The following is a 23,958-nucleotide window of genomic DNA, read 5'->3' as shown; positions in this document are numbered from 1 at the left end:
ATGAATGGACTCATGAGTGGATGCGTGGTTGAGTGAATGATGGTAGGGTTTCAGGCCTGGGAAGTCTCTCTGACAGGACATAAGTGATGGCCTGTCCTAATGGGAAGAGGGTCTGCCAGGTAGATCCTACCACCACTTTGCTTTGTTGTGTGTAGTAATCTCAACCACTGACATGTAGTATGAACTTTTCTTTTTTTGTTACTTGTCATACTACCTTGAAATCCTATCCCTTTTTGTTTTTTTTGTTTTTTTTTAAGGCTGAAAGAGCATATTCCTTTTGTGGAACTATTGAATACATGGCACCAGATATCGTCAGAGGGGGAGATTCAGGACATGACAAGGTATGTTCTATTTTTGACACTTTTTTGTATATCTCTATAAAATGTGTAATAAGAATCCTAGTTAATAACGTAGGTACAATCTCTTCAACAGTCCTCTTTCTGGCGTTGTCTTTCCTTCATTGTTTTCTTTGCTTTGCTTTGTATACATGAACATATTACGACATCTCGTGTTTGGGAGGAAAAAGATAATAGAAAGGTTAGGACACTCCAGATTTCCCTTTTTTCAGGTTTTATTGGTGATGATAATTTTTTCCTTTATAGAATAACACTCTTTGTTAAAGGAAACCTCAAAATCAACCAACTCTTCAAATCATAATTTTTGTTATTTCCATTAAAAGAGTCTATATCTTGAGCAAAGCACCAGTTATAACTATTTAAAAGCAAAAAGCATTTTTTTCTGTTGCGTGGGACCTGCACTGACACACAGCTAAGCCACAATACAAGACAGCGGTATCACCGAATGCAGCAACCCCACATTGTCCGTGTCGGAGTCGTGCTGAAGGAATTTGGACAGTGCTTCTTGGTTTTGTTAGAAAAACATACAGAAACATATAGTTGACTGACACCTTTAGTTCATATTTGCTTTCTAAGATTTCATTGAAAAGGAATGTTTTATATTTTCTTATTCCCAATTTCAGCTTTTAACTTCGTAGAGATACCACAGACGTGATTGATTATCTCTTCAACAGAAATAACCATTGTCACAATGTGTGCAGGAAAAAAAAATCCATTTTTAAGCATTCAAGATAGTCTTAAATTTCTTTTTCTAAGCCCTCTAAAGAGCTCAGTTTTTTTCTCCTCACTTTCCTTTGTATGTGCAAAATGAAGACTAGAAAATGCTTTCTAAGTGATTGTGCTCTAAAATCTAGGTCACATGTTTCTTCTTCCTGTATTAAAGGGTACAGATTTGTTCAGTTCTTTTGCTTTATTAATAACTTTCTCCAAATAAGGAATTCTAACTATTTTTTGCTCTTCATCTTCCCCTTTCCCTCATCCCCTTTAAAAATCCCACATATGCAGTCCAAATATCTTAAGTGTGGAGAATGTTTGCTAATGACTAATCATATAATTAAAGCCTATTCTTTAAGTTTTCATGACTAGGAATCTGTTGCAGAACTGTGTCAATTTAAGAGCATGGTTTCAAATCCACCAGCAAAGCTTTCGGAGGGTCTTGACTCAGATGGCAGTAAAATTGTATAAATGAAAGAATTGAATTGCCGGTTTTGTTGGCTTTAAGGTATTCTTTGAAACTATTGGGGAATTTCATAGGAATTTATAGCTGTTAAAATGTGAAAATTACCTTGAAAATAGCTCAGGGCTCATAAATTTTGCATCATTTTTCTGAAACATTGGCCCTGAAATTGGGAAGCAGAGAGTTTAAAATTTTAGCATCCAGTTAATACCTCATTGGTGTAAGCTTGTATATTCAACCATTATTGAATCGTGATTTGCCTAATTATAAAAGAAGTAATTTTCAACATATTGAGATTCTTTAATTTATATGTAACGTTCTCTGTTCTCAGTTCAGGTAACTGCATTTGTAAATTAGTTTGCAGTTTAGATCACATTTTATTTTATGTTACTTTAAATCTCATCATGCGTCCCACAAATGAAGACTCTTAGATTTATGTGATATGTTCTATAAGAGGAATTGATTTAGGTGTTATGAAAAAATAATATCTTTAGATGGGATCTTTTTTATTTTTGTTCTTTGACTTTAAAGAATTTTATAATATTCATTGGAGCTGGATAATTAATAAAAATGCTAATTGATACTTATTTTCGCTTATCATAAGTCCAAAGATTTCACTTACTTAAAATTTTTTTAGTTTATTTTAAATTAAAAAAATTTTAATTAATGAAAGTAAAACCATTACTAGTTTAGGATAATGAAAACACTTTTAATCCCTTGATTGATGGACTAAATGTTTAACTTCTATGTTTAAATTTTGTTCTGAGGATACCTAGCTAGTTCTCTAAATGTCTTTCTTGCATGTGCTAATTTAATACTCTTTGCATAGAAAGCTATGTACAAAATCTTTTTGTTAAAATATTTTTCAAACATATAGCTTTATTTTGTTCATTTTTTTCTTATGAAATATGTATTGGTTAATACTCTATCAAATGAAATTGTTGTTTTGCAGGCAGTAGACTGGTGGAGTTTAGGTGTTCTAATGTATGAATTACTAACCGGAGCATCTCCTTTCACTGTTGATGGAGAGAAGAATTCCCAAGCTGAGATATCTAGGTAAGACTTAACAAAATAAAATGAATATATTGTTACCTCAAAAGAACTGGTCAAATTTCTGCAATTAGACTGATAGAAAAGAATAAATTTTTAAATGGCAATAGACAAAATTATGTGCAAGTGGTTATTTTCCATTTATATTCGTATAGGATATAGATGTATAACCTTCATATTTCTTTATGTTATACGTGCCCAATTAGATCTTAAGTTTCATAGGGATAGTGTCATAATGTTTGTGTGTTCTGAAGTACTTAGTATATTGTTTTAACCTAGTAAGTACATCGTATATTGAGAAGTTTATTTGATAGATACTTTCTTCCCACTGTATACATACTTTGTGACTTTAATGTAAATAAATAGTAGTGATACTTTTCAACTCATGGATGTAGGCTCAATAGAAGCAAGTACCATAAAATCACCCTCTTACAGGTCTTCATAGCATTATTCTATTAGTTTCCTTCACAGCAGCTGTCACAATTGCAGTATTACATTTTTGTTTATAATTATTTGGTTAATGTCTGTCTGTCCCACTAGATTGTAAGCTGTGTGAGAGCAAGGGACGTATCTGGCTTTAACCCTCAGCATTGTATGCTCAGGTGCCAGCACAGTGCTTTACTATGCAGAATTCAATAAACATTTTTGGAATGAAATGAGTTAATGAACAAATAAATGAACAGTGATAACACATACTAATTACTAGTTATGTTTTTGTCCTGTTTTTACTTGAATTTTGTAACTTTGAGAACAGATTTGACATTAAAATTAAAAAATTGAGACTTCCACTTACCAAGATGGAATAACAAGAACCGGATTTGCTTTTCCTGTCTGAAACAATTTTTTAAATGGGCAAAGTATCTGAAACAACAGTATTGAAGACCTTGAACATCTAGCAGTGAAGGACAGTGAGCACTGGGAGATGGGAAGCACGAGGTGAGCCCTGGGACTGCCGAGCTCACTGCCTTGAGAAAGTGTCCAGGCTGAAACCCAGGAGGAGCTGAGATGGAACTGAGAGTCTGGGAAGACCAAGGCAGCTGGAGTGTGAGGGCAGAGTGTCGGAGAGGAGAAAGCTGCAGAGAGAGAGAGAGAGAGAGAGAGAGAGAGAGAGAGAGAGAGAGAGAGAGAGATCGAGATCTAGAGATTTGAAGAGGGTGCCCCTCAAGTACTCAGATAAGCACAGTGTGCGGAAACTACTCTGTGGAGTTAATGTTGTTTCTCTCCAAGTTGTTCTATAGATTCAGCACAATCACCATCCCAGCAGCCTTTTTTTTTTTATCCTGGAAATTGATAACCTGGGTCTAAAATTCATATAGAAATACAGAGGACCTAGAATAGCCAAATCACCTTTGAAAAAGTACGCCAAAGATGACTTCAAGACTTATAAGCTACAATAATTAAGACACGGTGGTACTGGTATCAAGATAGACAAACCTCGTCAATGAAATAACATAGAGAGGTCAGAAATAAAACCGCACAGAGACAGGCAACTGCCTTTTTTAAATTACAAGGTGTGAAGTCAATTTGGTGGAAAAAAACAATAGTCTTTTCAACAAATGATGCAGGAACCATTGGCTATCATGTGGGGGGGAAAATGAATTTCTATAAATGCTTAGCAACATATAGAAAAATTAAAAGCACATCATAGACCTAAATGTAAAATCTATGCTATAAAATTTCTGGAAGAAAACATAATGGAAAAATCTTGTATTATGTGAAAAAAGATGGTCATCAAAATGGCGGCGTGAGGTGAGCCTCTGTAAAGCTCCCCTGGAATTTACAACTAATCGAACAACAATAACTCCACAAAGGACTCCCTGCACAGCAGACAGGCAAGACGAAGAGGCCCACTACTGAATTCACCTACAGGTGGGAGATTCGCGCGAGCAGGTTAGGTGGGAAGGGAGAAGTGCGGAGACGGAGCCGCGCGGGCACAGGACACAGACCTAGCTCAGTGCTCTGAGCTCGCTGCTTCCCGGAACTACCGCAGCTGCGGGAGAGGGAAGAACTCGGACTACTAGGGCTCTGCCAGGGCTCCACAGGGCTGAGGGGGCAGCATATAACACGGCTGAACCCAACGCTCACGGCAGAGACGTCGGAGAAAAGACTGAGGAAAGAAGGCTGAAAACGGTGGTTTAAGCCCTCACTGCCGAGCAGAGAATGGAAGCCTTTGGCACTGAGACTAGCTGCCCCCTCCCTCCCCTCCCAGAGCTCGCCCCGCCCCCACCTGCCCGGTGCTAGAAGTGGAACAGTAGCCGTGTCAGATCAAAATAACAGAATATTTGCTGTTCTGAGAACTGTGGGCCACAGACACAAATTCACAGCCCAACTAGTTCCGGCAAAGGGGAGGGAGCTGTGGAAGCAGGACCGGCTGTCATGGTGGTCGCCGCCATTACTCTGGGCCACCTCTCACAACTCACCCCACCCCTGGCCCAACTTATCTGGGCAGATCCCTGCAGGAGCAAACAGAACTGCTGAAACATACGGGCTCTGAATCTGGTGCAGGAAGAGCTTTGGAACTTCAAAAGCTCTCCACATACCCACACGGACACTGCACCCTGTGACCCAGGCAAACTATTAACAGAGGAGAAGCCCTTCTCCCAGGGAATCCCCCCATTGTGTGAGAAGCTAGAACAGTGCAGAGAAAACATAGCGCTACCGTGTGAGAGAGAAAAAAAAGGCTGCAGTCTGAGAGAAAATAAAACATTCTACGAACAAGTACTGGAAAACAAACGAAAGACCTCTTCCTATCAATCTGTTGCAGAAGCCACTCCTGTAGATGTCCAGGAAGAGAAATAATAAATCAGTAATTGCCATGAATAACCAAGGCAACAAGACAGCTCAGAAAGAAAGTGAAAAGTCTCCAGAAAAGGAACTTAAAGGTATGGAAATATGTGACTTAAATGACAGAGAATTCAAGATTGCAGTTCTGAAAAAACTCAACGAGATGCAAGAAAATACAGAAAGGCAGTTTAATGAACTCAGAAACACAATCAAAGAACAACATGAGCATTTTACGAAGGAGATTGAAATTTTAAAAAAGAACCAAATAGAATTTCTGGAGATTAAGTATTCAATAGAAGAAATTAAGAATAAAATAACCAGCTTAGATAGTAGAGTTGACCAGAAGGAAGAAAGAATCAGTGACATTGAAGATAGAAACCTGGAAATTACACAGATGGAAGCAGGAAGAGACTTGAGACTTAAAGAAATGAAAGAACTCTACAAGAACTTTCTGACTCCATCAGAAAGAGCAATATAAGAATAATGGGCGTACCAGAAGGAGAAGAAAGAGAGAAGGGAACAGAGAATATATTCAAACAAATTGTTGATGAGAACTTCCCAAACTTGCAAACAGAATTGGATCCTCGAATCCAAGAAGCAACTAGAACACCTAGTTACCTCAATCCCAACAGGCCTTCTCCAACGCATATGGTAATGAAGCTGTCTAAAATCAACGACAAAGAAAGAATCCTCAAGGCAGCCAGGGAAAAGAAGATGGTAACCTACAAAGGAAAGCCCATTAGATTATCATCAGATTTTTCAGCAGAAACTCTACAAGCCAGAAGGGAGTGGAACCAAATATTCAAACTATTGAAAGAGAGAAACAGCATAGTGTTGGCAGAAAAACAGACACATAGACCAATGGAATAGACTTGAGAACCCAGAAATAAAACCACATAAATATGGACAGATAATTTTTGACAAAGAAGCTAAAAACATACAATGGAGGAATGACAGCCTCTTCAATAAATGGTGCTGGGAGAATTGGATAGCCACGTGCAAAAGCATTCTTTTGTTGGACTGCTATCTGTCACCATGTACCAAAATTAATTCAAAATGGATCAAAGACTTAAGCATAAGACCTGACACAATAAACTGCATAGAAGAAAACATAGGTGCTAAACTTATGGACCTTAGGTTCAAAAAGCGTTTTATGAATTTGACTCCAAAGGCAAGGAAAGTAAAGCTAAAATAAACGAATGGGACTATATGAAACTTAAAAGCTTCTGCACAGCAAAAGAAACCATCGACAAACTAAAGAGGCAACCAACTGAATGGGAGAAGATTTTTGCAAACAGTGCCTCCGATAAGGGGCTAATATCCAAAATATACAAGGAACTCATGAAACTCAACAACAAAAAAACAAACAACCCAATTGAAAAATGGGCAGAGGACCTGAAGAGACATTTCTCCAAAGAGGACATACAAATGGCAAATAGACATATGCAAAAATGCTCAACATCACTAATCTTCAGAGAAATGCAAATAAAAACCACAATGAGATTTCACCTCACCCCAGTCAGAATGGCTATCATCAACAAGACAAATAGTAACAAGTGTTGGAGAGGCTGTGGAGAAAAAGGAACCCTCATACACTGAAGGTGGGAATGCAGATTGGCGTAGCCGCTATGGAAGGCAGTGTGGAGGTTCCTCAAAAAATTACGAATAGAATTACCGTATGACCCAGCAATCCCTCTCCTGGGTATCTACCCAAAAAATCTGAAAACATTTATACATATAGACACGTGTGCACCAATGTTCATTGCAGCTTTGTTTACGGTGGCCAAGACATGGAAACAACCAAAATGTCCTTCGATAGATGAATGGATAAAGAAGTTGTGGTATATATACACAATGGAATACTATTCGGCGGTAAGAAAAGATGATATAGGACCATTTGTGACAACATGGATGGATCTTGAGATTATAATGCTAAGCGAAATAAGTCAGACAGAAAAAGCAGAGAACCATATGATTTCACTGATATGTGGTATATAAACCAAAAACAACAAAAGAACAAGACAAACAAATGAGAAACAAAAACTCAGACACAGACAATAGTTTAGTGGTTACCAGAGGGTAAGGGGGTGGGCGGTGGGACATGAGGGTAAGGGGGATCAAATATATGGTAATGGAAGGAGAACTGACTCTGGGATTTATAGATGATGTAATACAGAATTGTACACCTGAAATCTGTGTAATTTTACTAACAATTGTCACCCCAATAAATTTAAAAAAAAGTCTTTGTGACCTTGGGTTAGGTAAAGATTTCTTAGATACAACGCAAAAAGTGCAATCCATAAAAGAAAGCGTTGATAAATTGGACTTCTTCAAAATTTTGCTCTTCGAAAGAAACTGTTAAGAGAATGGGAAGACAAGCCACAGACCTGGGTAACATTATAAATCATGATTGATAAAGGACTGGTATCTAGACTTATATAAAGAACTCTCAAAATTCAAGGGGAAAACAACCTCCATTTTTGAAAATGGGCAAAAAGTTTGGACAGTTCACCAGAGAAAGATCTATGTGTGGCAGATACGCACATGAAAAGATAATCAACATCATTCATCTTTGGGGAAATGCAAATTAAACAACAATGAGATACCACTGTATACACTGGAATGGCTAAAAAATAGATAGACTATATTAGGGTTCTCCAGAGAAACAGAACCGATAGGAGATATATGTGGAGATTTATTATAAGCAACATACATTTTTTATAAGGAATTACAGAGAATCAGCTCACATGATTATGGAGGCTGAGAAGTCCCACGATCTGCCATCAGCAAGATGGAGACCCAGGGAAGCCAGTGGTTCCAAAAGGCCTGAGCACGAGAGGAGCCAGTGGTGGGCTTGTGCAGAGCCTTCTCTTCTGGGCATTGGGCCTCTTTTTTGGTTGTAGGAGGGTCAGATGCAACAACTGATCCTTCACCTTAGACAGGATATCTTGACATTGCCCCCCACCACCGGATCCCCAGAAATCACTGAGGTAGAAGGTCCCTGAATTTTAGTCAGATATGTTTTCCCCCCTTTGAAACAAATGTCTTACCAATAAGTCTGGAGTAGTTGCTGCTGCTTGCTCACTAGGTCCAGTCAGCATAAGATCATCAATACAATGGACCAGTGTGATATCCTATGGAAGGGCAGGTGATGAAGATCCTTGCGAACTAAATTATGACATAGGGCCGGAGAGTCAATATACCGCGTGGTAGACAGTGAGGGTACATTGCTAGCCTTGCCCGCTGAAAGCCACTCCTTTTGGCGGGCCTTATGGGCAGGAGTGGAGAAACAGGCACCTGCCAGATCCACAGCTGCATAGCAGGCACCCGGGATGAGTTCATCTGCTCGAGCAATGAAACCACGTCTGGAACAGCAGCTGCAGTTGGAGTCACCACCTGGTTGCAACTCCCAATGAGCCCCTGTCATTCTCCAAGATCCATCTGTCTTCCACAGGGGCCCAGGAGGCAAAGCGAATGGGGATGTGGTGGGAATCACCACCCGACATCTTTCAAGTCCTTCCTGGTGGCACTAATCTCAGCAGTCCCCCAGGGATGCAGTATTGCTTTTGAGTTACTGTTTTCCTAGGTCAAAGCAGTTCAGATGGCTTCCACTTGGCGTTTCCAACTGTAATTGCCCTCACTCCACAGTTCAGGGAACCACTGTGGAGATTCTGCCATCTGCTAAGTATGTCTGTTCCAATTATGCATTCTGGAACTTTGGAATAACCACAGGATGGGTTCAGGAACTCACCAAATCTACTGTGAGATGGACCAGAGCTAAATCTCCATTGATCATCTGACCTCCACAAGCCCCTACTCTGAATGGTGGGCCATAGCGGCGTTTTGGGTCTTCTGGAATTAGTGTCAGTTCAGAACCAGAGACCAGTAGTCCTTGAAAGATCTGATTATTTCCGTTTCCCCAATGTAGTTACTCTGGTAAAAGGCCAGAGGTCCCTTTGGTGAAGGCTGGGAGAGAGATTAGCAGTATAAATTTAGTGGGTCCTTCCTCAAGGCAACCCACCTCCCCTTCATTCAAGAGGTTCTGGGTAATACAAACTGGCTCAAGTGTGGGAATTGATTCAGGGGCAGTTGACTGGGGGGAGGGCAAGATTGATGACAAAGGGACACAAGGAAACTTTGGAGGGTGTTGTGTTTGTTCATTATCTTGATTGTGGTGATGGTCTCACAGGTGTATACATATGTCATCTTATCAAGTTGTATACTTTGTATGTGGGAAGTTTATTGTACATCGATTTTACTTCAACTAAACAAAAATTTTTTAATGTACCTTTTACCAGACAGGTTAGGAAATAATTTCTTGCTGTTCCAGCTATTTAATACCAAAATTAAGTGATCAGGAATATTTCTTGTTAAAAATCACAATAGAATCATACCTGTGATTAAAAATTCTAAGTATGATGTAGCTTATTTTAAATGGGCTTTTTGAAAACGTTTCAGTATTACAGGAAACCTTGGCCATACTCTTGAGAATATGGGTCCCCTTGCAAGATCATACCTGTCATTGTGGCAGGTGAGGAGTGGCCTTAACTTGACAGCATTAAATAGTGGCTCGTCTGACTGATTCCCCACTTTCTGAGTCCACAGACACAAGCCATCTTCTTTTTCGTTTCCTTTCTACCACAGGTCTGCCTGTAGGGAGATGGTATATTGCTGGTTATGATGGCAGGAACATTTTGAACCAAATATTATTCAAATTTAAATTGCTTTTATTGCCTTTAGATCAATCCGTTGGCATTTAGAAAGAGAAAGAGAGCCTGAATCAGATTTCTAAAATCTTAAAACTACAGCAAATTTTTCAAGAATTTAAATATAATTTTTCCCCTTTAGTCAATTAATTATCCACTTTGGTTTTTTGTTTATATTTTGTTTAAAGCTTGGCATTAACTTAGTGATTCCATGTTTTTTTGTGGGATTGTTGTTGTTCTTGAAATTAACTGAGTGTAGTGACTGAATTGTCTTACGTTTTCCTTTCAAGATAGTCATTTTGATTGTCTTTCCTGGTGTAAAATCTTTCATAGTCTGTTCTTTTAAAAATATGCTCCATTAAGATAAATGTGTCATTATCTTGCCCTCAAATGTAAATTAACAAAGGCTTTTTCTCATTCTTGAATTCTTCCATTCCTTAATTATTGTAATCTTCCCTCAACTCTGCATACTTTTTACAGTTTTTACTTGAGATGCTTCAAAATAATGTATTTTCCAAATTATCTACTTACCTCTTGTCTACAGATAGCCTAAAATCAGAACAAAACTGTTTTACCTGTACATCAAATTTACAAATAAAAGAATGTAGACTAAGAACAAAACCTTGCTCAGTGATGCACGAATCCCTTCGTGAGTGTCCCTGACAGTCAACTGCTGTCTGTCTGAGGGCTGTCCCTGACCGGGAGGTGCGATTGTGTACAATATTCTCAAGGAAGCCCCTTCCATTATCGAACAACTTTAGTTGTGTAGAAAAATGTCCCCCTTAAAAGAAGCCAAAATTAGTTTCCTGTAACCTCTTCATGTCCTTCCTTAGAGGATGGTTGCATCCTCTAAGGAATGTAGGAAAGTCCTGTTGTTTCTCCCAGACGTTGCTTTAGGGGTTTGAAGATCTTTTTACCTCAGGTAACCCTTCCTAGTTCTCCCAGCTGTTCATATGAAATCATTTCCAGGTCCCTCCCATCTTGGTACCATTTTGAATAAATGCTAAATTGTCAACATTATAGATTTGAATGATCGCTCTGTGGCTTTTCTGTGAGTCTGATTTATTTCCTGTATGTAGCGTGTGCTTTTCTTACTAACGTGTCTCCTGCTGGCTTTTATCGCCTTTCGGTGGAGAACTTTTTTATGTATGTTACTGCTGCACGGGAAGACGTCCTCCCGGTCACGGGTGCCTCAGCACGGGAAGACGTCCTCCCGGTGACAGGTACCGCTGCACGAGACGGCGTCCTCCCGGTCACGGGTGCCTCCATCAGGTTTTCTGCCTGCCCCTCCAAGAAGGAGCCCTTTGCTTGCCTGGGGCTTTGTGAACCATGATAACTGAATACATCCTCACCTAGGAGTCAGGACACAGGTTCTGTTCGCAGCTCTTCCATCTCTCATAGGGCTGTTTGTCTCACTTTCTCTGTCTTTGAAATGTAAAAAATGTTTGCCACGAGATGTTTATTTGGTGGTTCATTGTCCATCAATAAAATATGCTTTCTTAATGTGTTTCATTGTACTGTTATAAACATGATGTTATATAAATTCAGGTTATTAACATAATGATTTTAAACAGAGCTCAAATTATACAGTTCAGGTCAGGGATTGACAAACTAGTCATACAAGCCACACCACACCCATTGTGCTGCCTGTTTTTTTGTGTGGCCTGTGAGCTAAGAATGGTTTTTATATTCTTAAATGATTGAAAAATGTCAAAAGATGAACATTATTTTGTGACATGTGAAAATTATACAGAATCCGAATTTGTGTCCATCAGTAAAGTTTTATCGGAACACAGCCACGGTCGTCCCTTTGCTCATCACTCTGGCTGCGTTCGTGCTCCCGCAGCACGACTGAACAGCTGCTCCAGAGACCGTGTAGTTTACCAAGCCTAAAGTACTCACTGTCTGGCCGTGTATTCGTTATCTGTTATCCTGCTAAGTAACAAATTACCTCGGAATTTAGCACCTTAAAACAACACCGGTTTATTATCTTAGAGTTTCTGTGGACCAGGAATCTGGGCACAGCTGAGCTAAGCTCTACCTCAAGGTCACTCCCAGGCTGCAGTCGGGGTGTTGGCTGGGCTGTAGTTCTCTGGGCTCAATTGGGAAAGCATCTGCTTTTAAGCGCCTGTGGTTGTTGGCAGCATTCAGCTCCTCAGGGTTGTTGGACTGAAAGCCTTGGCTCCCCACTGACTGTTGTCTGCAGACCACCCTCAGTTCTCCATGTGGGCCTGTCTCCTTGAAAGCGTGCAGCCGGGAAGGCAGTAGAGAGAGTCCACCAGGAAGATGGGATGTTTTGTAACCTAATCGTGAAAGTGGTAGCCTGTCATCTGTAATATTGGTTATAAGAAAGCCTCAAGGTGCAGCCCAGCCTGAGGGGAGGGAATTACACAAGGCCCTGAAAGCAAGGAGACCTTGATCACTGGGACCACCTTAGAAGTCTGCCTACCATGCGTCTCGTACAGAAGGCTTTAGGTAACTAACTTCTCTGTCCTCTAGGTAATCATGTTAATACACTAATTTTGTGTGATGTGCTATAGTGTTCTGAAACAAAATCAAACAGTAATTTGTTGTAGTTTTGTGTTTTATCCACATGAATTAGTAACACCTTGAATTAGCTTACTTGCATTTAAAACTTCTGTATCATTATAGGTGCGTTGCTTTTAGAGTTATGTATAGAATAATTACAGGTATCATTTCTTACCCGGTTTTAAGATGAACTGAAATTTACTTTTTTCCTTGGCTTTCTTACCCTTATATCTTTATGATAAAATCCTTTATTGGCATATTTTATGAAGCCTTCTTGATTCCCAATATGCTGTTGTTGTTTTTTTCTTTTCTTCCTCGTTTTAGGTATTTTTGTTCCCAATAGCAGCATCTATGTTTCCAGGGTTTTTTTGACTGGTTACCCCCCAAACCTATAAATGTTTGTTGTAATAGCTATTTATCTGCACATTCTTCTACATGACACAATTGCAGCAGCTTCAGACCGGTGTCCAGTGGTGGGAAGGCTATCGCAAGGAGAGGAGCAGGGGGAAAATGACCCTTCCCCTGGTCCTCATGTTCCCAGCTTTCTGCCTTACTTCCTTTCATCATGCTTTGCATCCCGTTTACTCCTGCCTCCCTTGCATCAGTGTGCGGCAGAGCTGAACCATGCTGTGTTATTAATGTGCCCTCTGAAGCACTCCCTGGGGGGCGGGGAAGGGGAGTAGAGGATTTAAGGCCCCGAATAAAGCATAGAGCTGGGAGGACCGACAGGGTTCACACAGGCTGAGGGTAGAAGAAAATGCCTTTCAGACGGTGGGAAATACCCACAGGGGCCTGCAGATGGGGGCTCAGGACTCCTTGGCACTTGGCAGCCTGTGTACTGCTCTCAGTGGGCCCGTGGTCTTGCAAATGAAGTTCATGTTATTGTTCCTATTCTAAAAGTAATGTTCATGACTGTGTCAAACATGCATAAGGGGAAAATAGTAATAACACCCAGAGACAAACACTGCTAATACATCTTCTTAGTCTTTTTCACCTGTATAATGTTATGCTATACTAGAAATATAATTTCCTATTTTACAGTTTTTGTCTAAATTTAAAAGCATTACGTAATTACAAACATATCATAAACATAATTTTGTAATGGCTGTATGTTGTTGAGTAGATACGCCATAATATGCTTGACATAATATGCTTTATTCCTCTAGTGTTGGACAAAAATTTAGAATAAGTGACGTTTACTGAAAACTCTTTCTAACTCAGGCAGGCATGTAGGTAGTTCTGTAATCTGGGACCACAGGGGAACCAGGAAGTGGAAGTCAACAACATTAAGTCACAAAGTAGGAAAGAATTGTGAACTTTTAAATGGAGGACAAAGAGAAGCAACCCATGAGCGTGCATGCCATCCGCAAAAAAAGTGAAAAAGTTATCGCAGCCTCTATTGAAATTGAGTAAGAAAGATCCTGAGTGAACAATGGAAAACAATCAGACACTTACTTGTTCGGTAAATATTTGTTGAGGACTTGCTATGTGCTAAGGAATGTTCTAGGCTCTGGAAATAAAGCAGGGAACAAAAATGCTTTTTTTTTTTATTTTTTTATTTTTTAAAAAAGAGAGTCCTTACTCCCTTAGAGCTTACATTTTAGTTGGGAGAGATAAATAATAGGCACATAAATATATAATAGTCTATCAATTCCATGAAGAAAAATAAAACAAAGGAAAGGGATCAAGAGTGTGGGGGCAACAACGGATTTTGTTCGGATGGTGAGAGAAGGCTACTCTGATAAGGTGACACTTGAGCAGAGACCTTCCTTAGTGGAGTGGAGTGACGTGATGAGCACCACCTGTTGTGTTTGTGCTTACGGTCACTGACACTTTTTTTTTTTTTGCGCCAGTTCTTTATTGCTCTATTTCAGTGAACATACAAAACACGTGTGCAAAATTTCATGGGTTCACTTTCTCCATCACATTTTATTATGAAAAATTTCAAATAACCTATTACAGTGGACACCCATATACTCACTGCCTTGATTCTACCATGAATATTTTACCATGTTTGCTTAATACATCTCTACTCGTCTATCACCCATCTCTCCGTCACAGGTGTAATTTTAATCTTGTTGTCCTTACCCTTTACCCCATGAGTTAATCAGTTGTGCGTCTCTTTTACCACAGGGGTTTTCAGAAACTTAACATGTATGAATAGGAAGAAATTTTATATTAATTTCTAATATTATTATAGACTTTAATTTTCTTTCATTTTTCTTTTTACATATAATTCCTCAGTCCATTCGGGCTTTACTTGGGGTTCTGGCATAAGGCAAGGGTCTTGCCTTGTTTATTTATTTCCCAAATAACTGGTCTCCCCAGCACATTTATCAAACAATCCACCTTTCCTGTGTTGGCTGGTCACTTTTTAAAAGCAATATGAGTTTTTCTAGATGCCTGGGTATTTTTCAAGTTGTTTTTTCTGTTCACTTGATTTGCCTGTTAATTTATTTTACTAGCACTTTACTTTTACAATTTTGTTTTATAATACATTTTAATATGTAGGCACATGCTTCCCAATTATTTTCTTTATCAAAATTTTCTTAGCTATGTTATATGGTTATTCTTGTAAAAAATATTAATATTATCCATATTCTAAAATATCTGGTTGAAATTTATATCCATATATGTATACTTCTTGCTTGCTTTTCTGAAAGGAATCTTTCCTCATCTGTAAAACAGGGATAATAATAGCAGCCTTTTGATAGGATTGTTGTAAGGATTGAATAACAGGCGTGACGTGTTTAGCGTGATACGTCAACTCAGGGCCTGTTCCGATTGCACAGAAGGCTCTGTGATTTATTTGGAAGCAAGGAAAAATCGTGCTAGGTTATAACCAATTCAGAAGTCAAGCACATTGGAAGAGGAGAAGCACAGCAACCCCTGAAAAGTGTCTCCCCACTCTTGTTGCACGGTGCTCTGGTGTGGTTAGGACAGGATGTCCCAGGACTCCCTGCCGGCCTGCTCACTTCCGCCAGGCCCGTCCTGCAGAGCCAGTGGTCTGGGGCTCAGATTGCCATTCATACAGGGCATCTGGCACCAGTTTTCCTTAGCTTTCTAGAAGGACACAGCATGACAACATCAAATACGTCTTCACTGGGGTCCTTCCAACCACCTACCTGGTTTCCCAGCCCAGAAAGGACGCACTCAGCCATTAGGGATGAGACACATGGCTGGGTGTGGACCACCCCGGCATGGGAAGCTCAACACAGGTGGTATCTCGTCCCTGAGACAGCTTCCAGCAACCCACAAGGACAGCCTTGGGGATAAGGGGTAACACAGAGAAGCTTGTGTTTTCTGAAAGTGTTTTAAGTAGTCCTGGACCAGAAAACCCTGAGGGTCTACGTGCCTGCTCAGATGTCAGGCTGGGTACAGGTCCCCTCAATGGTAACCTCCCAGTAACCCTGCACTGCCGACATGTCCCATTTATCTTGGCCCAGTAGGTCAGGGAAACAGTATAAGAAGGTAAATCAAAGATCATCTTCCCAGGAAGATTTAAGCCTGCTGTGAGCTCTTTCTCCTTACCACCCCAGCTCAGTTTCTGACCCTCTTCCTGGCATGCCGTTTCCTAACAGGAAGAGGCTTCCGAACTCCGCACGTGCTAAGGAAACCCTGTGCTGTTCCGTTCACAGGGAGACAGCAGGGAGCCTGGGTGTTCTTCCTTCCACGAATCTCCTGCATGGCTCCTGCTTTCACCTCTCCAAGCTGGGTGGGTGCTCACCACCATCTGCTCAGGTCTACTCCTGCTGGTCTGGCCATGTCCTTTTCACTCAGGAAAGGCAAGGCTTGGGACCGTCGCAAGCTGATGGTGTTCCCTCATCAGCACTGTTTTCAGCAGAAATTCCTTCCGAGTTTTACTCAGGTTCTCCCTGGTCTGATCCCTGCCTCATCCGAATCTCAAACTCTAGTTCCCTGCACGGAGCCCCTGCCACACACCCAGCTTACACACGGGCTCGTCTGTGTGCCCAGAGCACCTCCCAGAGGTATACACAAGCTCTCTGCTCCTCTCTCCAGTCTTGGCATCTCCGTGGGGCCCGGCCTGATTTCGGGTGCCCTCGGCTCTCTTGCTGCTGCTCCTCTTATGGCCGAACCCACCACGGTCGACATGACTGACCATTCCTTCTTCCAGTGCCTGGAACGAAGTAGACTTCTATAAATGTCAGATGTCTCAGGTTTAGGAAGTCATAGACGTAGTGTCAGTACCTCAAATGATGTCAGCCAAGTGCTTATTTATGTTTGAAATTAATGTTCAGAAAAAGAATGTCAGCTGAAGACTCTGCTGGGTAGTGAGCAATGGGAGAACGCTGGAGAATGAAAAAGAAAAGAGGGCACTGCTTATCTTTTTCCTTGTTCTACCATCATTTTCTTAGATTCCCAGGATGGAGTGCTAGAAGTAGAATTTACTTTGGAATGAACAACACCGCTGGAGTTTTCAGTCAAACACTACAGTTCCACTATTATTTCACAGCTCCTCAGTGGCTGCTTGCCACCGTCTCTCTGTTTCTTTGTGGGTTGCCTAAGGAGGAGGGAGTATAACAGCTAGTAGCTCATTTTATCAGACACTCGCTGTGTTCCTGGTGCTGTGCTTAGCACTGTGCACCGTGTCTGAACTTATTTAAGCTTCATAATACCCGTTTCAGGTAGGTACTGTTGTTATCCCCATTTTACAGATGAGGAAACCAAGGTACAGAGAGATTAATTAACTATCAAGGTCAATAAGCAGCAGAGCTAATTGAACTCTGAGTTTGAACTCAGTCTGGCTCCAAAGTCTATGTTCTTATCACATTATACTGTCTCTTACAAATTTGTTGTCTGTTTTTGTTCCACAACAATTACTCATATTTTAATGTACAACAGGGGACTCTTCCAAACCCAAGTGATGGAGTAACTGTTTCTCTCCGTGTATATGCTGTGTTCAGCTTGTTAATTTTAATCAGTCCCTTCTATTCTTTCTTTCTCATTAAATTTTTGATCTGGCTTTTAAAGGGGGGCAAAAGTATATTTGGTTTGGATCGATTTCTTCTGTGACCTTAGAATAAATTCACATATTTCATCAAGAAGCTGGATTATTCAATTTTTTACTTTCCCTAATGATAAAAAGCCAACTTGACTCCATCTTTGAATGCCACTTGCTTTCTAGGGCCTGCCGGTCTGTTTTATTGTAGCAGGTCATGAAGCAGATGCTTTCATCCCATGAAAAGCCCCCAGGTCTGGCGTTCACTTTTCAAATATCAAACATTGAGCCATATCCACGTGGTTTCAACTCTCCCTGTCTCCGTCTTCCTTCCTTCTGCGTTCCCACTGGCCCCTTATGTTCGCTGGCACACAGGGAAAGAGAAGTGAGGCAGGCGTGGCCGGGGTTCTCTCTTGTGCTTTCAAAGCTGAGTCCTGAGCTCACTTCCGTGAATTTATTAAGAGCTGTCTTCGTTAGGAAATCTTTAATCATAAGAGTCTAGTCTATAGAGAGAAGATCTAATCTGCCCCAAGCCTTCCTTTTTTCCCCCCAATTAAATATTTGGGATGGTGGCTTCTTATTAGGATTGATTTATGTTGAAAAATGGTACAATACTTTTTCTTTCTGCTTATTTGAGTTTCAGAAATTTGATTTCCTATTTTAATTATTTTTATCTCAATGTTTTACATGTAGTTCAGTTTCAAAGTGTGTTACGCTATACTTGTTTTTGCTAAGAATACCATCACTATAACTTCATCCTCTGGTTGTTTTAACAGCAAGTTTTATCTGCCTACAGGAGAATATTAAAAAGCGAGCCTCCGTATCCCCAAGGGATGAGTGCTTTAGCTAAAGACCTCATTCAGCGTCTTTTGATGAAAGATCCCAAGAAAAGATTGGGATGTGGTCCACGTGATGCAGATGAAATCAAAGAACATCATTTTTTTCAGGTGAAATTTATTGCACAGATGGGTTTTTTTATGTGCCCTGCTGTCTTGGGGGAGTTTGAACATGGCCCCTTTTGGTGTCAGTTTCTTCCTATTTTCACGTATATTCTGCCATTTTAAAATGACAAGGACCCTTCCAGAAGGATCGTAATTCTACCTGTAGAGACCTAAATGGTCTTTTTCTCCCTAAATGAAGCGGGAGTGGGAAAGATCATAACGTTTGATTTTCGAAGTACTACAGTTGACCCTTGAACAACGTGAGGGTTTTTGACCCCCCTGTGCAGTCAAAAATCCAAGTATAATTTTTGACTCCCCCCCAAACTTAACTACAGTCATCTCTCAGTATCCTCAAGAGGAGTGGTTCCAGGACCCCACCCCCACCCCACCCCTTCCTCCGTCACCAAAATGTGAGGATGCTCATAAAATGGCACAGAACGCTGCACACAGTCGCCCTCTGCATTCGCCGATTCCCAACCATGGATCAAAAATACTGTTTTTGATTCGTGCTTGGTTGACTCCTTGGATGCAAAACCCAGGTTTAGGGAAGGCCTACTCTATATCTATTGAAAAAAAATCCACGTGTAAATGGACCCACACAGTTCAAACCCGTGTTCTTGAAGAGTCAACTAATTAGTTAGCGTTTCTGAGTCTTCATTTCCATTTATGATCTCAAGATTTGAGGCATACGCACTGAGGAGACTTTTATTATATTTTTACTTCTCTCTCAGTTCATGTTTTATTAAACCTTTTAGATAGTGATTTCATCTCTTGGTTTCCCAGGAGAAATCTTAGAAAATGCAGAATCTACCTATTTCTCATTTACATATCTGCACCATGTAGAGAATTATTCATTTATCTTCTTTGTCCTTGAGATAGTGCTTTCTTATTCTGAAAAAGCCTAATGAGAACATTCTATAGAACAGAAACACATTTGCTCAATTCAGTTTGCTTAATGTAGTCCCCCCAAAAGCACCAAAATTTTAGGTACCTGGGGGGAAAAGTTAAATTGACTGAGTTGGCTTGTTATTTCAGTCTAGTCAACCTGGGATACCATGACCTTGCTTTCTAAAACCCCTGAGCTTATGACTTTGAAATAATTTAATCATATCAACAAGCATGACCTAAATATTTATGGCCTAAAGGGACTGTCCAAGTTTTATTTTTATTCTGCAAACTGAGCTTTTACATTATTAGCACCAAAACAAATGAAAATAGCATACCAAAACAAAGAGAAAACTCTGCTGTAGAGTAAGCTTTCATGTTGTTCTTTATTGTTTTTTAAATATAGAAAAACAAATAGTGATTGAGAATAAGAATTATCTGCACTTCTGTGCTCCAAAAAGAGAACATTTATTTCAGTCTTTCAGTATAACCATTTTAAAAAAATTTTATTGTACATCTTACAAGAAGTTCAGTAACATAGTGAAAAATACATTTAGAATAAAATTAATTTCTCGGTATGTACACTTCATAGGTTCATATGGCTCAGAAAAGTTAATGTTTGAACAAATGATTTCATACATCTTACTGAGAAGTTTGGCTTAAAAATTAATAAGGTAAAATTCAAGAAAGTATTCAAGCAAAATGCCCCCGCCCATCATATTTTCCTAGAATATTTTTCTCCATGGTTCCCTGTATTTGTGACTATTATATCCTTCATAGTAGAGAAGTTTCTTTTTCCTATAATTTGGAATAGTAATTTTAGATTATTTAATTTAATTACCTTGACTTTTTAAATGACAGGGACACATTAGGGAAACCCAGAATTTGACTTGTAAAGACCTAAATAGAATAGAGGTGGAGAGAATCCTAATAGCATTCATTTTTGTGCATACTCAGTGTTCTGCTAACAACATGTTTCCTTAAATTACCCCTTTACTCTAGAAGTGTCTTATAGTGTATGTACAATAGCCAAGCACAAGTCACATGCTTATAATGAATACATTACAGCTGCATAGAGGAAAGAACACTAGAAAGTAAAGAGAGTGTTTGAATCCTGACCCTTCCACTAGCTAAAGTTTAAGGGAAAAGGTTAGTTCGTATTTCTGGGCTTTAATTTCCATCTGGATCAAATAAAGGAGATAAACTAAATAATCTCTAGAATCCATTCTAGCTGAAATTTTTGAAGATCTGTAATTTTAATGATTTTATATTCATTGCCTCCACAAGAGGGCATAATACAACATTTTTATGTTAGTTGATTAAACTTACTGAATGCCATCAACCTAGAAATGCAAGTTTCACATTTTACCATCTCTGAAATCAGTATGCATCTTACAATGAACAACATCTTGCCATTCTAATTGGTAATGTTTTGTCTTTCTTAATTGTACATAAATAATGGTATGTTTTACTATAAAAAATGACATCTTAGATTCAAAGAAATACATTAGTAGGATATCTGTAGGACTGAAGTAAGTGTTATCTGAGGTTGTTTTAAGTGATAGAAGGAACATAAAGAAAACAGGAGGGTTGCATTTGAATAATATAAAACAACAATTTATCAGATTTTAAGTATCTGACATGGTGAAAAGGGGCCTTGGATTATCCCATGGGGAAGAGAACAGGCGATGTTTATAATGCTTGAATACAGTTGAATGAGGAGAGTGGTTACATCAGCATGTTAGTATCATTTAAACCTATAGATGTCAACAAATGCATGACTTCTACTGAGTTTATTTTCTAATTATCCAGATGACCAGGAGGAAAAGCAAGTACAGGAGGAGAGCCAATTAACACTGCCTCTAGAAAATAGCAATCTGCCTTTAGACTTAATGTCCATATCCACAGAGCATTTTAAAGCCCTTTATTACACTTTTGTTTTGGCTTGATACCTTTTTCAGGAGGCTCAGACCAAATGTAATTTTTCTGTTATTCCTAAAAGTAAACTAGGTATCCGGGTGCCCCCCAGAGGACATGCTGAGACGCCACCGTGATGTAAAAGGAGTCTCAACTTTCAGACACAGCCTTGGCTGGACCTGCAAGCTGCAGTTAGAAAACGTACTCATGCTTATGAAAATATTTTTTTAATCATTAATTTGAAATATATACCCCTCTTTCTATGGTCAATTAAAATCATAATCTGGCTTAGTTATTCTTAGAAAATAGAGTTTAACTTTGCTGATTTCTACTTTGTACTAATTTTCTTTCTGTTTTAGAAAATCAATTGGGATGATTTAGCTGCCAAAAAAGTGCCCGCACCATTTAAACCAGTCATCCGAGATGAATTAGATGTGAGTAACTTTGCCGAAGAATTCACAGAGATGGATCCCACCTACTCTCCCGCAGCCCTGCCCCAAAGTTCCGAGAGGCTGTTTCAGGTAAGCCCCGAGAGGGTACTGGCCAGGTGTGCTTTGAAAGAAAAGGTTAATTTTCCCATATGAAAGTTGTTTTGGCATCTTCAAAACAGGATTCTCTAATCTCTTCAAAATTATTAAATGCAGAGATATTGCAAACTGAAGCTTATGATTTGTTAAACAGCAGCCATTGTTTATGTGTTTAGTTTTGAAATAAAAATGTGTTGAGTTTATACCTGAAATTTTATTTCTGTTCAGGCTCCAGAAACCACAATACTACATTATTTTACCTCCATTCATATATAATTTTTTTTTCAATTATAGTTGACATTCAGTATTATTTTATAGTAGTTTCAGGTGTGCAGCATAGTGGTTAGACATTTATGTAATTTATGCAGTGATCCCCCGATTAGTACCCACCTGGCACTGTACATAGTTATTACAATATTATTGACTATATTCCCTATGCTGTACTTTACATTCCTGTGACTATTTTCTAACTACTAATTTGTACTTCTTAATCCCTTTACCTTTTTCACCCAGCCACCCCCCCAAACCCCCCTCCCACCTGGCAACCATCAGTTTGTTCTCTATCTCTGTGAGTGTTTCTGTTTTGGGTTTTTTTGTTTATTTTATTCTTTAGATTCCATGCCTGAGTAATACTCCATTGTAGCGTATGTACCACATCTTCTTCATCTGGTCATCTATTGATAGGCGTTTCGGTTGCTTTTATATCTTGGCTATTGTAAATACCGCTGCAGTGAACACAGGGGTGCATACATCTTTTCAAATTAGCATTTGGATTTCTTTGGATAAATACCCAGAAGTGGAGCTGCTGTGTCATAAAGTAGTTCTATTTTTAATTTCTGGTGAACCTTCATACTGTTTTCCATAATGGCTGCACCGATTTGCGATCCCACTAATAGTGCATGAGGGTTCCCTTTTCTCCGCATCCTTGCCAGCACTTGTTTTTTTGTTGATTTATTGATGATAGCCATTCAGACCAGAGTGAGGAGGTATCTCATTGTGGTTTTATTTGCATTTCTCTGATGATTAGTGACATTGAGCATCTTTTCACATGTCTATTGGCCATCTGTATGTCCTCTTTGGAGAGATGTCAATATAGATCCTCTGCCCATTTTTTAATTGAATTATTTGGTTTTTTGGTGTTGAGTTTTATGAGTTTTTTATAAATTTTGTATATTAACCCCTTATCAGATGTATCATTGGTGAATACCTTCTCCCATTTAGTAGGATCTCTTTTCATTTTGTTGATGGTTTCTTTTGCTATGCAGAAAACTTTTTAGTTCGATGTAGTCCCATTTGCTGCTTTTTTCTTTTGTTTCTCTTAGCCGAGGAGATATATCCAAAAAGATATATTATTAAGAGAAATATCAGAGTTTATTGCCTATGTTTTCTTCTAGGAGTTTTATGGTTTCGGGTCTTACATTTAAGGCTTTAATCCATTTTTAGTTTATTCTTGTATATGGTGTGAGAAGGTAAAACAGTTTCATTTTTTTGCATGTATCTGTCCACTTTTCCCAACACCATTTATTGAGTGGACTCTCTTTACCCTATTGTATATTCTTGCCTCCTTTGTCATAGATTAATTGACCATATAGGCACGGGGTTATTTCTGGGCTCTCTATTCTCTTCTGTTGATCTGTGTGTCTGTTTTTATGCCAGTAGCATGCTGTTTTGATTACTATGGCCTTGTAGTATAGCTTGATTATTAGGTAGCGTGATACCTCCAGCTTTGTTCTTTCTCAAGATTGCAGTGGCTGTTCGGGGTCTATTATGGTTCCATATAAATTTTAGGATTATTTGTTCTTGTTCTGTGAAAAAATGCCATTGATATTTTGATAGGGATTGCATCAAATCTACAGATTGTTTTGCGTAGTATGGACATTTTAATGTTAATTCTTCCTATCCATGAGCACGGTATATGATTGCATTTATTTGTAACTTCAATTTCTTTCTTCAATGTCTTATAATTTTCTGCATACAGGTCTTTTACCTTCTTTAAATTTATTCCTAGGTATTTTTTTTTTTATGCAATAGTAAATGGGATTGTTTTCTTAATTTCTCTTTCTAATAGTTAATTGTTGGAATATAAAAATGCAACCGATTTCTGAATATTAATTTTGTATTCTGCT

The 23,958-nt window shown here is 39.2% G+C and overlaps 1 protein-coding gene across 3 annotated transcripts in view; it reads left to right on the top strand.

Annotated features, from left to right (window-relative positions):
• Positions 1–23,958, top strand: part of RPS6KA5 (ribosomal protein S6 kinase A5) — a 152,643-nt gene that overhangs the window by 110,374 nt on the left and 18,311 nt on the right. For all 3 annotated transcript variants that reach the window (XM_019745027.3, XM_019745046.3, XM_019745062.3), the window contains 4 exons: positions 258–341; positions 2,486–2,589; positions 18,359–18,509; positions 21,665–21,826. In XM_019745027.3, coding sequence (XP_019600586.1) covers positions 258–341; positions 2,486–2,589; positions 18,359–18,509; positions 21,665–21,826 — 501 coding nt within the window. The remainder of the gene's footprint in view (positions 1–257; positions 342–2,485; positions 2,590–18,358; positions 18,510–21,664; positions 21,827–23,958) is intronic.

Source organism: Rhinolophus sinicus, chromosome 3, assembly GCF_057876585.1.
Source record: "Rhinolophus sinicus isolate RSI-liver-muscle chromosome 3, RSI-T2T, whole genome shotgun sequence".
Lineage (NCBI taxonomy): Eukaryota > Metazoa > Chordata > Mammalia > Chiroptera > Rhinolophidae > Rhinolophus > Rhinolophus sinicus.
The sequence above is the reverse complement of the archived record's forward strand: the minus strand, read 5'-3'. Positions and strand labels throughout refer to the sequence as shown.